This window comes from Colobus angolensis, unplaced genomic scaffold, assembly GCF_000951035.1.
Source record: "Colobus angolensis palliatus isolate OR3802 unplaced genomic scaffold, Cang.pa_1.0 Scaffold90, whole genome shotgun sequence".
Taxonomy (NCBI): domain Eukaryota; kingdom Metazoa; phylum Chordata; class Mammalia; order Primates; family Cercopithecidae; genus Colobus; species Colobus angolensis.
The window spans coordinates 9,313,571-9,328,931 of NW_012122932.1; the positions used below are offsets into that span (position 1 = coordinate 9,313,571).

Here is a 15,361-nt window from a genome sequence, read left to right on the forward strand (position 1 = left end):
AACATAATGAGGCCCTGTCTCTAAAATAAATAAAATAAAACTGCCAACAACAAAACATGGAGACTGCTCCATATAGTACCCTTAAGAACTGCCATGTTCTGTTTAATGGCTGCCTCCTGTCCCATTGTATAGATGTGTCATACTTTATTTGCCCAATAAAGGTCCATGTCTTCCTCATTTTCCTTGCCTGATTCGTTGCACAAAGCAAGGGCTCAGTAAACATTTAATGCTTGCTCACAAATTAATTACATTTTGTACAACTCATTCATGTTTTTCCTCATCTTTCCTTTCAGAGATGCTAATTTTTTTTCAATATTCCAGATATTATAGAATGTCTATATTTTCCAGCTGACCAAGTCTGTCTTGTGCACTGAACAAACCTGTGCTACTAGACTTCCAAGACTCACTTTAGTTTGGCTCCTCTCAGATGATATTCTTTCCTATTCCCTCCTACTTTCTATTTTTTAAATTTTTTTATTTTTTTTGAGATGGAGTCTCATTCTGTCACCCAGGCTAGAGTGTAGTAGCACGATCTCAGTTCACTGCAACCTCCGCCTCCTGGGTTTAAGCGATTCTCCTGCCTTAGCCTCCAGAGTGGCTGGGACTACAGGCACCTGCTACCATGCCTGGCTAATTTTGTGTATGTGTGTGTGTTTTTAGAAGACACGGGGTTTCACCATGTTGGCCAGGCTGGTCTCAAACTCTGACCTCAGGTGATCTGCCCGCCTTGACCTCCCAAAGTGCTGGGATTACAGGTGTGAGCCACTGCACCTGGCCTAAGTTTAAAAATTTCTTGGCTGGGCGTGGTGGCTCACGCCTGTAATCCCAGCACTTTGAGAGGCTGAGGAGGGCAGACCACGAGGTCAGGAGATTGAGACCATCCTGGCTAGCACGGTGAAACCCCATCTCTACCAAAAATACAAAAATTAGCCAGGCGTGATGACGGGTGCCTGTAGTCTCAGCTACTTGGGAGGCTGAGGCAGGAGAATCGCTTGAACCCAGGAGGCAGAGGTTGCAGTGAGCTGAGATTGCGCCACTGCACTCCAGCCTGGGCGACCAACAGAGCGAGACTCTGTCTCAAAAAAAAAGAAAATTTCTTTAGACACAGGGTTTCACTCTGTCACCCAGGCTGGAGTGCAATGGCTCAACTGGAGTGCAATGGCTCAACTATGGCTCACTGCAGTCTCAACTTTCTGGCCTCAGATCCTCCCACCTCAGCCTCCCAAGCAGTTGGACTACAGGAACACACCACCATGCCCCACTAATTAAAAAAATTTTTTTTTGTAGAGACAGAGTCTGGCTATGTTGCCCAGGCTGGTCTTGAACTTCTGACTCAAGCAATCCTCCCGCCTCAGTCTCCCAAATTGCTGGATTACAGGTATGATTCACTGTGCCTAGCTTCCTTCCTACTTTCTAATGCCAAGCATCACTGTCATGTGCAAACATTTATTTTTCACTTACTATGATGTGCAGAAACTTTTTTTCCTATTTCCTATTGTCTCTATGTCCATATCTTTGTTTACGCTAATCCTTTCACCCAGAATTTCCTTCCCGTTCCTGTCAAGTATTGTGTCTCCAGTTCTTCTCTCTCTCTCTCTCTCTTTTTTAAGAGATGGGGTGTTGCTATGTTTTCCAGTCTTGTCCCAAAATCCTGGCCTCAAGTGATCCTCCTGCCTCAGCCTTCCAAAGTGCTTCAGCCTTCCAAAGTGCTAAGATTACAGGTGTGAGCCATTGTGCCCAGCCTAATTCTTTTCTTCTTGAACCTTTTTAGCTTAAATGGTCAACACTCCCTGGAGTAGTAGGTACTTTTTTTCCTACAATAATTTTCATATAGGGTCTTTATGTATTTCCATGGCAGTAATAACTCTGACACTGATAACACTGGTCTTCAGTAAATAGTTGATTGCTGAGCAAGCCTTAGAGAGAAGAGCATCTCTCTAGTGAGAAAGTCTGCAGTCTTCCTGGGTGTTCTCTCCATCCTATCTTTTTTTTTTTTTTTGAAATGGAGTCTGGCTCTGTTGCCCAGGCTGGAGTGCAATGGTGTGATCTTAACCCACTGCAAACTCCACCTCCCGGTTTCAAGCGACTGTCTTGCCTCAGCCTCCTGAGTAGCTGGGATTACAGGCACCTGCCATCATGCCTGGCTAATTTTTGTATTTTTGTAGAGACTGGGTTTCACCATGTTGGCCGGGGTGGTTTATGAACTCCTGTCCTCAGGAGATCCACCCTCCTTGGCCTCCCAAAGTGCTGGGATTACAGGCATGAGCCACCGCGCCCGGCCTCTCCATCCTATCTTCAAGGAATTGCTCACTCCTCCTGGTTGATCTCCTTGAAACGAAGTGTTCCTGAGGAGAGACCTTGAGAGCCTGGGAGAATGAAGATCTGAGTTGGGAATAATGGGAAAGCTTGATTGGTCTTCCTGTTATCAGACATCAGCTGTTTTTTTTTGTTTGTTTTTGTTTTTTGTTTTTTTTTTTTTGTTTTTTTTTAGACACAGTCTGGCACTGCCGCCCAGACTGGAGTGCAGTGGCATGATCTCAGCTCACTGCAAGCTCCGCCTCCTGGGTTCACACCATTCTCCTGCCTCAGCCTCCGGAGTAGCTGGGACTACAGGCGCCTGCCACCATGCCTGGCTAATTTTTTGTATTTTTAGTAGAGAAGGGGTTTCACCATGGTCTCTATCTTCTGACCTCGTGATCCGCCCACCTCGGCCTCCCAAAGTGCTGGGATTACAGGTGTGAGCCGCGGCACTGGGCAGGAGAGTATAAATTTAAGAAAATTGAGAAGACCTGGCGCGGTAGCGCATGCCTGTAATCCCAGCTACTTGGAGGCTGAGGCAGGAGAATCGCTTGAACTCGGGAGGCAGCCTGGGAAACAAGAGTGAAACTCATCTCAAAAAACAAACAAACAAACAAACAAAAAGACCAAAAAACAAAAACGTATACTCTCCCAAATGAGATCTGTTGGAACCTGACTCTCTATAGTTTGCAGCTCAAAAACAGTAGGGGCCAGGAACAGTGGCATGCACCTATAATCCCAGGTACTCAGGAGGCTGAGTGGGGAGGATTACTTGAGCCTGGGTGCCCAGGGATTCAAGACCAGCCTGGATAACGTGACAAGACCCTCATCTCAAAAAGCAATAGAGTTTTCTTCTCAAATATGAAATGATATCACTGAATATATTCTTTTCCAACTACCGTCTCATTCATTTGGGGCCTCCTTCCGACTGGGAAGCAGTGACTTCTGGAAAATTATTCTAAGTTTGCGATATCCATGAGTACAGCATCATATCCAGTGTTCAAAACGTAACACTCTAGGCCGGGCGCGGTGGCTCACACCTGTAATCCCAGCACTTTGGGAGGCTAAGGCGGGTGGATCACTAGGCAAGGAGATCGAGACCATCCTGGCCAACATGGTGAAACCCCTTTTCTACTAAAAAAAATACAAAAAATTAGCCAGGCGCGGTGGCGGGCGCCTGTGGTCCTAGCTACTCTGGAGGCTGAGGCAGGAGAATGGCGTGAACCCGGGAGGCGGAGCTTGCAGTGAGCAGAGATTGCACCACTGCACTCCAGTCTGGGTGACAGAGCGAGACTCTTGTCTAAAAAATAAAATAACATTCCAGCTCCTCCTAAAATACAATCCATCTATGCTTGCTTTATATTTGTTTTCAATAATTTGAGAAAAGAGCACCCAGTTCTGGGTGAGGGGTGGTGGTGGGGCTGGACACGGTGTTTCCTGTTTGTTTTAACACACACCAGGCACAGTGCCACAGGAAAAAACAAAATTCCAAGAAAGGACTGGGGAGGCCACTTTTCATGTGACTACTGCCTGCCTGTCAGCGCTAGCCTCTCCTGACTCTAATTACAAGTGGGCGAAAGGACGTCAGAAACCCACAGAACTAACTGGTGAATGGGAAACTTGCCTGCCTTCTTTATCAGTGTATTCCTCAACCGAATCACTGTTTATTATTTTTTTGAGACAGAGTCTTGCTCTGTTGCCCAGGCTGGAGTGCAGTGGCGCGATCTAGGCTCACTGCAACCTCCGCCTCCTAGGTTCAAGCAATTCTCGCTGCCTGACCCTCCCTAGTAGCTGGGATTACAGGTGCCCTCCACCACGCCCAGCTAATTTTTGTATTATTTAGTAGAGACAGGGTTTTGTCATGTTGGCCAGGCTAGTGTTGAACTCCTGACCTCAGATGATCCGTCCGCCTCCGCCTCCCCAAGTGCTGGGATTACAGGCTCAGGGAGTCACCGCGCCCGGCCCCAAACGATTGTTTTAGAGAGAGCAAACTGAGACATGCCGTTTATTGAACGCTCTTTTATATCTTCCTTGGTGCGGGGTGTTTTTCCAATTATTTACTATTTAATCTTCACAAGCTCATGAGAGCCATTGGTATCCTAATTTTGCAGATAAGGGCAGCTAAACACTCATTTGGAGGGGAGAAGAGGAGGACTGCAGTTCAGAAAGTGCATTTGATGCTCTTATCCTGGAGGCTGGAGCTAGGAGTCACCTCCCTGGAGAATAGCTTTTGGGAATCCCGTTTGAAATTGACGCTCAAGGCCAGCTCGGCATCTAGCCTAGGAATTGGAAGGATTCTGGAGAATCCCCTTAGGAAGAAATGTTTAAAAGTGCAAAGTGAATAGTAGAAGCCCACTAGGGGTACATCTGCCGTTCTCTTATCAACAGCCCATCAAGTAGAAGCATCTGGGACAAGGACTAGAACCGTGCCTGGGGCAGCCCCCACGTCCTCTCGGGAACAGGGGTGGAGCGCTGGCCAGAGTGGCTGAGGGCGGCCCGCCGCCGACGCTGTGTGCAGAAGCCGGCGCTTTGTCTTCTCTCCCGCGGAGAATACGAGGTGGAGGCGCGCCCCAACTGGTCACACGCTGTCCAGGGCGGGCGTCGGTCAAGAGCCCAGTCTCCAAGCAGGATTAAAAGGGAACCAAAGGGCTGGCAGAGGGGCCTCAGAAGCTCCTGGGCGAGGCCTGAGCCCGTGGGTCTCGACACTAAAATCTGGCGAGCTCCCTGCGCGTCCGCGAAGGTTTTGGAGCTCTCAAGAGCCCGGCGACGCCTGCGCTGGCCACGCGCCGTGCCCACGGGAGGCGCCGTCCTCTTTGTAACTGGAGCAGACCCTGGCGGGCCAGTTGCTATGGCAATATTCCTCGCTCGGCTGGGTGAGGCCCGGAGGTAGGCGGGCCTTGGCGGATGTCACCCACCCTCGGCTTTCGGGAGCCGCCCCACCCCCAACTAATTGTTTGCCAGAAAGTAACCGTAAGATAGATGCTTTGTAAGTGAGGCATCTAGGGGGGCCACATTAGAACAGAAAACCAGGACAGCCTTTTTCTCCGTCAACCTCGCCACAAATCCCTTCGTGCCAACGATTTTAACGGTCCTTCAAAGCCAGAAGGAGGGGCGTGGTAATTCGGGGTGGGGGGTTTGTTCGAAGGGCCACGCCCTTTCCTCGGCCTTTGGATTTTTCCAGGCCGCGCCCACGGCGGGAGGGGTTGTTCTAGACCACGCCCCTTCCTTGTCGCGCGGAAAGAGAACCAAAATGGAGGAGTAATAATCATGATTAAATTGAGCGAGCGCAACTAATCACGCGAAGAGGGTCGCGGGAGGGCCGCCTTCCGCAAGCGTGCTTCGAGGCCTCCGCTACCCACCTATTTGGCGGCGCCCTGTTGTTTCTGCGCCTGCGCGCTGGTTCCCGCGAGCTCACGGGTAGAGCGAACACGCACAGAGTCGCAGGGGCGCGCAAAAGGGGAGGAGCGGGCGTGATCAGGCGCGCGCGCGTCTGGAGTGACTCTAGAGAGCAGGCGAGTCGGGCGGATCTGGTGGGTAGAGTGGTGCCGTCCGGTTGTTTGGTGGGAGGTACGTAAGGCCGCTCTGGGCACGTGGGCGCCCATTTCACTGGCTCGTTCGGTTCTAGGAGCAGATCCGGGGTGGAGGGAAGAGAGCTCCGGGTCAGGGGTTGCTGTAGCCGCCGCCGTCCAGGAGTCAGCCCGCCAGCCAGCCAGCGCTTCGCGGGCCCTGCCGTTCACGGTAAGCGGGCCTGCGCTTACCGGAAAGAGGAGCGTAAGATGGAAGAGTGTGAGAGACCATTGGGGGTCTGTGGGGGAAGGGTGTGTGAGGAGAGAAACCCCAGCAAAGAGTAGTAATAATGGCCACCGCCACACGGTAATATTCGAGTGATATGTGCGGGGAGTTTACAAAGCACCTCATATGCTCCATTTTAACTTCTCCAATCGTCCAAGGTGCGTACTATTATCAAACCCATTTTAGAAGATGGGAAAACTGAGGCACGAAATAGGTTAAGTAGCTTATGCAAGGACGCACAACTACTACGTGGCTTGACCTGGCTTCGAACTTAGTTCTTTTAGTCCTAAGGCCTGTAATTTTAACTTTGCTTTACCAAACAAACAAAAACAGAAGAAGAATGGCGTGTCAGAAGGAGGAGGACTGAGTGTGGTTTGAAGTGGAAAGATGATGATAAACGAGAAGAGAATGATGATGGGAGACAGAGTAGTGGGGAAGAGGACCTGAATTTGGAATCTTGCGGGCCTCCCCCTTCTAAGTCGCCGTCTCCTCCTCAGTTCTTGAGGCCCCACAAGGAATGGAGGAGCCAACTCACAGACCTGGGCCGTTCGGGTGGTTTTAAGAAGTTTGAACTGCGGTTCAGTCCAGGACAGTGCCTTGAGACACTGTTTGGAGGTAGGGGAGGGTCAGAGGATCCTCTTAAACGCTGCTGCTATTTATTTCTTCAAACGTGCCACTTCCTTTTCTATCCTATCTATGCACGGCAAAGCCTTTGTTCAGTCCTCTCGAATAGGGAAGTGATGTTTATTGTTTCCTTGTACACTTGGGCTTAAACAAACAAAACCAGACTCAACATTTCTTTTCCCGAGCAAGGCGTTGATTGCTTGCAGAGAAAACGTTCCGGTGGCTTTATCATTAGTTGCCCTTCAGAGCTTTCCTGTGTAAATAAGGAGTTATATTTTGGAGAAGTTTACACTGTAGATCAACGGGAGCCATCTGAACATAACTGCCCTGCTGGTCAGCACAGGGCAGGAACTTCAGTAATTCATAGCGGTGTGTGTGTTTGTGAAAACCTTTCCCACTTGCACAGTTTTCTATGTAGCTCATGTGGGAGTCAAGTTTTTAAGTCAGCCCGTGAGGCAAACATTGTATGTAATAAAAATTAATCCTTAAAAATTCCTTAGGAAGGTTCAGCGCTTGAGATTAGCATCCTGTCTGTGACTACATGCTGGACAGTTTTTTCTTCAGTTTTGAAACTTGTTACTGCTGCTTTGGTTGTAACCCAGATGAGTAATTAGGTGACCTTTAGGGGCTGTGTTGTGCAAATAAGCGTATTTGAAAGCCATAGAGTTGTGATGTGCTGTGAGATGCTTGCACTGAGGAGGCTTAAAAGGAGGAAGACAAACCCCTATCTTAGGCTCATTTTGGAGCATGTGCTTACGAAGTGGAAAGTGGCAGGCTGAATTGCTGGGATGATGATGATGATGATGATGATGATGATGATGATGATGATGATTTTTTTGAAACGTGCTCTTGCTCAGTTGCTGAGGCTGGAATGCAGTGGCGTAATCACAGCTCACTGCTGCAGCCTCGACTTCCTGGGGCTCAAGTGATCCTCCCAGTTCAGTCTCCTGAGTAACTGGGACTACAGACGCACACTACCGTACCTGGCTAAGTTTTTGTACTTTTTGTAGAGACAGGGGTCTCACTTTGTTGCCCAGGCTGGTCTCGAACTCCTGGGCTCAAGTGATTCTGCAACCTCAGCCTCTCAAAAGTGCTGGGATTACAGGTGTGAGCCACTGCCCTCGTCCTGCTGGTATTTAAGTTGCTATTTTATTTTATTTTTTGGCCAGCATATGTCAGTAATTTGACTTGCTAAATTAAATGTGCATAGTGTGATTCCTCTTTAATCTTTGAGTGGCACTGCATTCAGGGGCTTGCAAGCTATTGTTTACTTCCCCACAGATCCTAGCTAACTTTGGAGCAAAAATGGCTTACATGTTTTTGCCAACTGTCTGGCTTTTGCAGTCCCCATATATATGCCAGATATGTATAAGAGTGGTTAACTTTTTAAAAACCAGTTCTCTTTTAAATGGAGGTTAAAGGCATATTTTGGTTGTGTGGGGTTTTTTGTTGTTGTTGTTGTTGCTTTTTTTTTTGAGACGGAGTCTCGCTCTGTCGCCCAGGCTGGAGTGCAGTGGCCGGATCTCAGCTCACTGCAAGCTCCGCCTCCCGGGTTTACGCCATTCTCCTGCCTCAGCCTCCCGAGTAGCTGGGACTACAGGCGTCCGCCACCTCGCCCGGCTAGTTTTTTGTATTTTAGTAGAGACGGGGTTTCACCGTGTTAGCCAGGATGGTCTCGATCTCTTGACCTCGTGATCCGCCCATCTCAGCCTCCCAAAGTGCTGGGATTACAGGCTTGAGCCACCGCGCCCGGCCAAGAAGTTTCTACTATGTTTTTGGGGGGAGATACCACATAGTCTACTTAAGTTTAACTACTATAATTACAGAGAAAAATCTGTAGAAGTATAGGATACCTTCAATAAATGGAATCTTCAAGGGTTGCTGGCAAACCAACAGTTTGATTTCTCAGAAGTTTCTTAGAGAAATGATGCCAGTTTTGTTTTGCTCAAGATTCTCATTGTTGCATCTGCCAATCTTGAAAGTAGGAAGCAAAGATTTTCCTTGCTCTGTCCTTTGGGAACCACTTACATTCGTTTTACTGTTTCTAGGAAATTTTCTTTAAATATATACATTAGAGCCCACTATTGTGTTGTGGATCCATGCAGTGGGCTTGCCTTAGAAGTAAATGCCTTTATTTTTTGTTGTTTGTTTGTTTGTTTTTTTTTCCTGGAGACTTAGTCTCGCTCTGTCGCCCAGGCTGGATTGTGGTGGCACTTCTTGTCTCACTGCAACCTCCGCCTCCTGGGTTCAAGCAATTCTCCTGCCTCGGCCTCCGGAGTAGCTGGGACTGCAGGCACGTGACATCACAGCCAGCCAATGTTTTGTATTTTTAGTAGAGACGGAGTTTCACTATGTTAGCCAGGATGGTCTCCATCTCCTGACTTTGTGATCCGCCCACCTCGGACTTCCAAAGTGCTGAGATTACAGGCGTGAGCCACCACACCCGACTTTTTTGTATTTTTATAACCAGGCCTCGTATGTTGTTTGCCATAATAATAACAGCATTAGTCAGACACCCAATCATGATGAATTTTTTTCTCACAGAATACTTTCCCCTCCCTAATTTTTCTCTTGGAAAATATGCCATGAATCATTCTGTTTCTGGCTGAATGTTTTATACCAGCCATCTTTAGTCCTACTGTTGAATTGCTGCATAGTTTCTTTTTAATTTATGTGTTTAAAAGTAAATACTGGCCGGTGGATCACGAGGTCAGGAGTTCAAGACCAGCCTGGCCAGTATAATGAAACCGCATCTCTACTAAAATACAAAAATTAGCTGGGCGTGGTGGCGCACACCTGTAGTCCCAGCTACTCGGGTAGCTGAGGCAGGAGAATCGCACCCAGGAGGCAGAGGTTGCAGTAAGCCAGGAGTGCACCACTGCACGCCAGCCTGGGCGAGTAGAGCAAGACTCCATCTCAAAAAAAAAAAAAAAAAGTAAATACTAACTCAAATTCTGATTTTCGTTGTGGTTTTTAGAGTTCAGATTAGCAAGTGGGATTGTTTTCTACCACTTAAATCCCTCAGTTCATGCTCTGTTTGCACAAATCTAAAGAGGCACTGATATATCAAAAGAGACGCTGGTATTGTTAATTGCCTCTAGTTATATTTGACTTTTGGATTGTAGAGAAAAATAATTTCCTTTTGTGGGTTGGGGGAAGAATCCCATGCCAGTATTCATCATATGGGTACAAAGGCTTGAGTGTGAGAGTTTAGGTTCACATTCTTTCAGGCTTTCAGAGATCTCAGGTACATTGAAAATGGCTAAGGTGATTCCTTTAGGACTGTTCCCATGATTTGGTCTCTGTGCAAAGTGATATGAAAGTCATGGATAAGGGTATATTTGTGGTAACGGGATTATTTTGGTCTAGTCTACAGAGAGCTGAAAAACTAGGGTAGTGGTTTCACTTCTGTGGCAGAGGACTGCTGTGCAGAAGTTTCAGTAACTTCAGTTTCTTCAAGAAAGAACCGTGTGTGTGTGCGTGTGTATGCATGTGTTTGTGTGTGTTGACAAGAGTTTCTCCATCATATAAAATGGAGAATAAATATAATCTTAATGTTTTAAACTAATGAAGTGATTGTAAAATATTATTTTGATGTCTTTGTTTTGTTGACATCTTATGTGTATATAAACTTACATGATTTTAAAATGTTTTAAAATCTAGATCAGATCAAACATTGTCTGGCTTGCACTGTAAAACTAGTTAGCTGAAGACGACTTCTCAGGTTTCTTCAGGATGCCTGCAGCACTTGTGGAGAATAGCCAGGTTATCTGTGAAGTATGGGCCAGTAATCTAGAAGAAGAGATGAGGAAGATCCGAGAAATCGTGCTCAGTTACAGTTATATTGCCATGGTAAGGAGCTCTACTTTGACTCACCTTCTTTTTTACTCTTAGAGATGGGGTCTTGCTCTGTTGCCCAGGCTGGAGTATAGTGGCTATTCACAGATGCAGTCAATCATAGCTCACTGCAGCCTTGAACTCCTGTGCTCAAGCAGTCTTCCCACCTCACCTTTCCAGGTTCCTGGGACTGCAAGCTCATACCACCATGCCCAGCTTTACTCACCTTCTTATATGGATGGGTTGAGGGAATGTTTAATTTGAGATTTTGAAAAGAATGAGTATGTTCCACTAAAGCCATTGTGAATTAAACCTGACGGAAGGTTGTGTTGCTTTATGAAATATCAAGGTAGCCAGTGTCTCTGAGAAGGATGTAACCTCTAGTATCTTAGATTTTTTGTAACATTATTCTGTTTGAAAGTCTTTAAAGCAGAAGTTACATCAACCCCCAGGGCCCATCTGTTCCACAGATATGGTGAATTTGACTATACAATGTTTATTCAAAATTAAAAAAATTTATTGCCAGCATTTTTTTTTTTTTTTTTTTTTTTTTTGAGACGGAGTCTCGCTCTGTCGCCCAGGCTGGAGTGCAGTGGCCGGATCTCAGCTCACTGCAAGCTCCGCCTCCCGGGTTCACGCCATTCTCCTGCCTCAGCCTCCGGAGTAGCTGGGACAACAGGCGCCCGCCACCTCGCCCGGCTAGATTTTTGTATTTTTAGTAGAGACGGGGTTTCACCGTGTTAGCCCGGATGGTCTTGATCTCCTGACCTCGTGATCCGCCCGTCTTGGCCTCCCAAAGTGCTGGGATTACAGGCTTGAGCCACCGCGCCCGGCCCCTATTGCCAGCATTTAAAAGTCAATAGAACTCAGTTGAATTCCAGATTTCTGGCATCTCTGAAAAAAACTAGGAAGACCTGGCAATATATGTTATCTACCCCTGCCTGACACTGGCTGGAGAAAGAGATGAGTACTGTGGTAATATTAAGAGCCTCCTGTAGAGGGGCATGTGCTCTCTGTTTTACTTTATTTCATACTGAAGTAACAACTTCAGTATGAAAATGTTACTTGTACCATTTTCATACCTAGCTGACTTTACTCCTTTACATTAGCTGCTTAGAATTTGTGACTCCTCCTTTAGAAATTACAGAGTTAAGTCTGTAGCTTGGTATTCAGAGCTCCTTCCAGTCTTTTCACTCAAGCTAAGCCTGTCTCTTTATATTTTTTTCTGAATGGCTGTTTCACTTCCCTGTATTTGTATTTTTATTCGTATATTGTTCTCAACCTAGAATGTTCTTAATTGACTGCATACTACCTGTAGTTACTCAACTATTTCTGTTGACATTCTGCTTATTTAGGATCAAGTTGTTGTGCGAAGCTTCATGATTCTAGTGCTTCTTTAGTAGATATCAACACGATCAGTATTTTAAGATAGGATTTTGGCTGGTCGTGTTGGCTAATGCCTGTAATCTGTGCACTTTGGGAGGCCGAGGCAGGTGGATCACTTGAGACCAGCCTGGGCAACATGGTGAAACCCCATCTCTACAGAAAATACAATAATTAGCTGGGTGTGGTAGCGCGGACCTGTAGTTCCAGCTACTTAGGGAGGCTGAGGTAGGAGGATTAATTGCACTTGTGAGGTTGAGGCTGTAGTGAGCTGTGATTGTGCCACTGCCCTGCAGCCTGGGTGACAGAGACATACCAACCCTATCTCAAAAAAAACACAAAAAGAATTTTGTGCCCAAGTTTGGGGCTTGTCACATAACTTTTATAAATGGAGGTAAAATTTTATTTATGAATTACCAATTCAGCATCCACTGTTTTCTGAAACCTTGTGATGAGAGACTTTTTCCTTTTCCAGGACACAGAATTTCCAGGTGTTGTGGTGCGACCAATTGGTGAATTTCGTAGTTCCATAGATTACCAGTATCAGCTTCTGCGGTGCAATGTTGACCTTTTAAAAATTATCCAGCTGGGCCTTACATTCACAAATGAGAAGGGAGAATATCCTTCTGGAATCAATACTTGGCAGTTCAATTTCAAATTTAACCTTACGTAAGTGATTTCTAAATAATTTTGTTAATTTTAAGTTTTGTTTTCACTGAATCCAGGTAGGTGTTGGATAGAGCGGTCAAGCAAAGGATGGAATAGGGAATCTCAGCAAGTGAAGTCCTGCTTAAAGAACTGCAGCAGCTCAGTAATGAAAAGATAAACAACCCAACTGAAAATGTACAAAAGATCTGAGTAGACTTCTTGAAAGATAATGTAAAGATAATGTACAGTAAGCACATGAAAAGATGTTCAACATCATTAGTCATGAGGGAAATGCAAATTAAACCCACATTGGGATACCACTTCACACCCACTAGAATGGCTGTAGTCAAAAAGACATAATAAGTGTTGTTGAGGGTATGGAGAAAATTGGAACCCTCATACATTGCTGCTGGGAATATAGAATTTTGGGGGAAATTCTGGAAAATAGTTTTGCAGTTCCTGAAAATGTTAAACATAGAGTTGCCATATGAGCTAGCAATTCCACTCTTAGGCAGTGGAAGATTCCATGGTATGTATATACCACATTTTGTTTATTCATCTATTGATAGACACTTGGGTTTCTTCTACCTCTTGGCTGTTGTGAATATTGCCACTATGAACATGGGTGTGCAAATATTTCTTCAAGGTCTTGCCTTCAGTTCTTTTGGATATATACCCAGGAATTAAATTTTTTTTTTTTTTATACCCAGGAATTTTAAAAGAAAATTTGGGGGAGACTGTCATTTTGCTGATTGCATAGTGATGTTAGTGTACTTCTTATCATATCCTGCTTTGTTTAACTGGGCATCAGGAGTGTTTCATGACTTAGGAGTAATCTTTTTTTCCTGTGAAGACAGGGTCTTGCTTTGTCACCCAGGCTAGAGTGCAGTGGTGCGAACATGGCTCATTGCAGCCTCAATCTCCCAGGCTCAAGTGATCCTCCCACGTCACCCCCCCAAGTAGCTGGGACTACAGGTGCATGCCACCATGCCTGGCTAATTTTTTGTAGAAAGTGATCAGCCCGCTTTGACCTCCCAAAGTGCTGGGATTACAGGTGTGAGCCATTGTGCCTGCAAGGAACAACTTTTTTGTTGTTGTCGTATGTTTTGGAAATTTCCTTTGGATCCAAATTATGTTTTGGATAATTGTGAGAGATCATCTGGATCTTTCCTTTAGCTGCATTTTTTAGTTTATTGTCAAAGCCTGTAAAAAAAAAAAAAGCCTGTAAGTTCGTACCATAAAAATAATATAATACAAGGAAGAAAAATGAGTTATTTCAGAGTGGTTTGAGTATGTTTGGATTTAAAATAATGTTTATTTGCAGCTGGGTGTGGTGGCTCACACCTGTAATTCCAGCACACTGGGAGGCTGAGGTGGGTGGATCAATGGATCACTTGAGGCCAGGAGTTCAAGACCAGCCTGCCCAGTGTGGTGAAACCCTATCTCTACTAAAAATACAAAAAGCCAGGTGTGCTGGTGGGTGCCTGTAATCCCAGCTACTTAGGAGGCTGAGGTGGGAGGATCACTTGAACCCAGGAGGCAGAGGCTACAGTGAGTCGAGATAGTGCCACTGCATTCCATCCTAGGTGACAGAGTGAGACTGCCTCAATAAAAAGAAAAAAGAAATAATGTTTACTTGGGATTGAAGCCTAGTTATAATAAAACAACAACAAAAAAGTTTTTATTTAAGTGGAAAAGAAACTTGTGATTCAACACTGGTTTTAATTTAGTGGAAAAAAATCAAGATTGCAGTGGTTTTCTTATTGTCTAACCCAAGTTTATATGAAAAGCAAATGAAAGTCTAGTGGAACAGGATTTGTTTAGCTTATTTCCTTACTTTTGTGTTACGTGGTATTATAAATAATTCATGTGGTTGAATTAATGGATATATCTTTACAGTGGAATATTATGCCAGTGTTACAATGGATGAGTACTGGTTTGTAAAGATGGTCTCTGATGTAGAGATGTAAGAGATGTAGGTGTGTATGTGTAGATAGATAAAATAGTCTGGAAAGAGCTGTAAACGAAGGTGTTGTATCTGTGGGGTAGCACTAGAAGAACATTAATTTTTTCAATTTTTTTCATAACAGAGTCTTTTAGATAATCATCTGTATACCAAGTAATAACATGTTACAAGTTATTTGATTCTGTCATCTGGTAATTTTGAATAAGAGAAACTAAAAGTAGCTCAAACAATTACACTGGTATTCATTGTTTGAATCATTAGCAGGAATAGACTACTTTAAGACTGGCTGTTGCTTCACATGGGTTACAAATAACTATTTGCTACTTTTTCATAGATAAAGCCCCTGACCTTCATGGAAGCATTAGGGAAAAAGAAAACTTAATTTCTTTCCTTCTTCAAAGAACTTTTTCCTTTCACTAGATCTAAGAAAGGAAAAGTCAACAATGATACATGTGTTGCTTGAGCTAAAAGACATAGGAAAACAGACAACATATATCCATTACATTTCTATGAAATACGAGGTAAAGAGAAAAATTTTTTAATGTCCTTTTTAAAATATAAAAGATTTAGTTGAGTTGTAAGTCTGTACAAAGAAGCTAGATTTGCTACTCTCCAAGAAGTGAAGGGACCTGCTATGTAATATACAGAAATCTTTTACTTCCTTTTCTTTTCTCTCTTTTTTTATTTTTTTATTTTTATTTTTATTTGAGACAGAGTCTTGCTCTGTCACCCAGGCTAGAGTGCAGTGGCACAATCTCAGCTCACTGCAACCTGTGCCTCCTGGGTGCAAGCAATTCTCCTGCCTCAGCCTCC

General features: G+C 45.0%; 1 protein-coding gene across 11 annotated transcripts in view; it reads left to right on the plus strand.

The window, feature by feature from the left end:
• The first annotated feature begins 5,248 nt into the window (after positions 1-5,248).
• The window catches only part of CNOT8 (CCR4-NOT transcription complex, subunit 8), a 22,186-nt gene continuing 12,073 nt past the window's right edge, over positions 5,249-15,361 (plus strand). For 2 of the 11 annotated variants that reach the window (XM_011931654.1, XM_011931657.1), the window contains exons 1-3: positions 5,802-6,036; positions 10,378-10,566; positions 12,410-12,603. In XM_011931654.1, the coding sequence (XP_011787044.1) occupies positions 10,450-10,566; positions 12,410-12,603 (311 nt within the window). In that variant the 5' untranslated portion in view covers positions 5,802-6,036; positions 10,378-10,449. Of the gene's footprint in view, positions 6,085-10,377; positions 10,567-12,409; positions 12,604-14,968; positions 15,070-15,361 lie in introns of all 11 variants that reach the window. The other 9 variants (XM_011931658.1, XM_011931665.1, XM_011931656.1 and 6 more) reach the window with 8 other exon arrangements.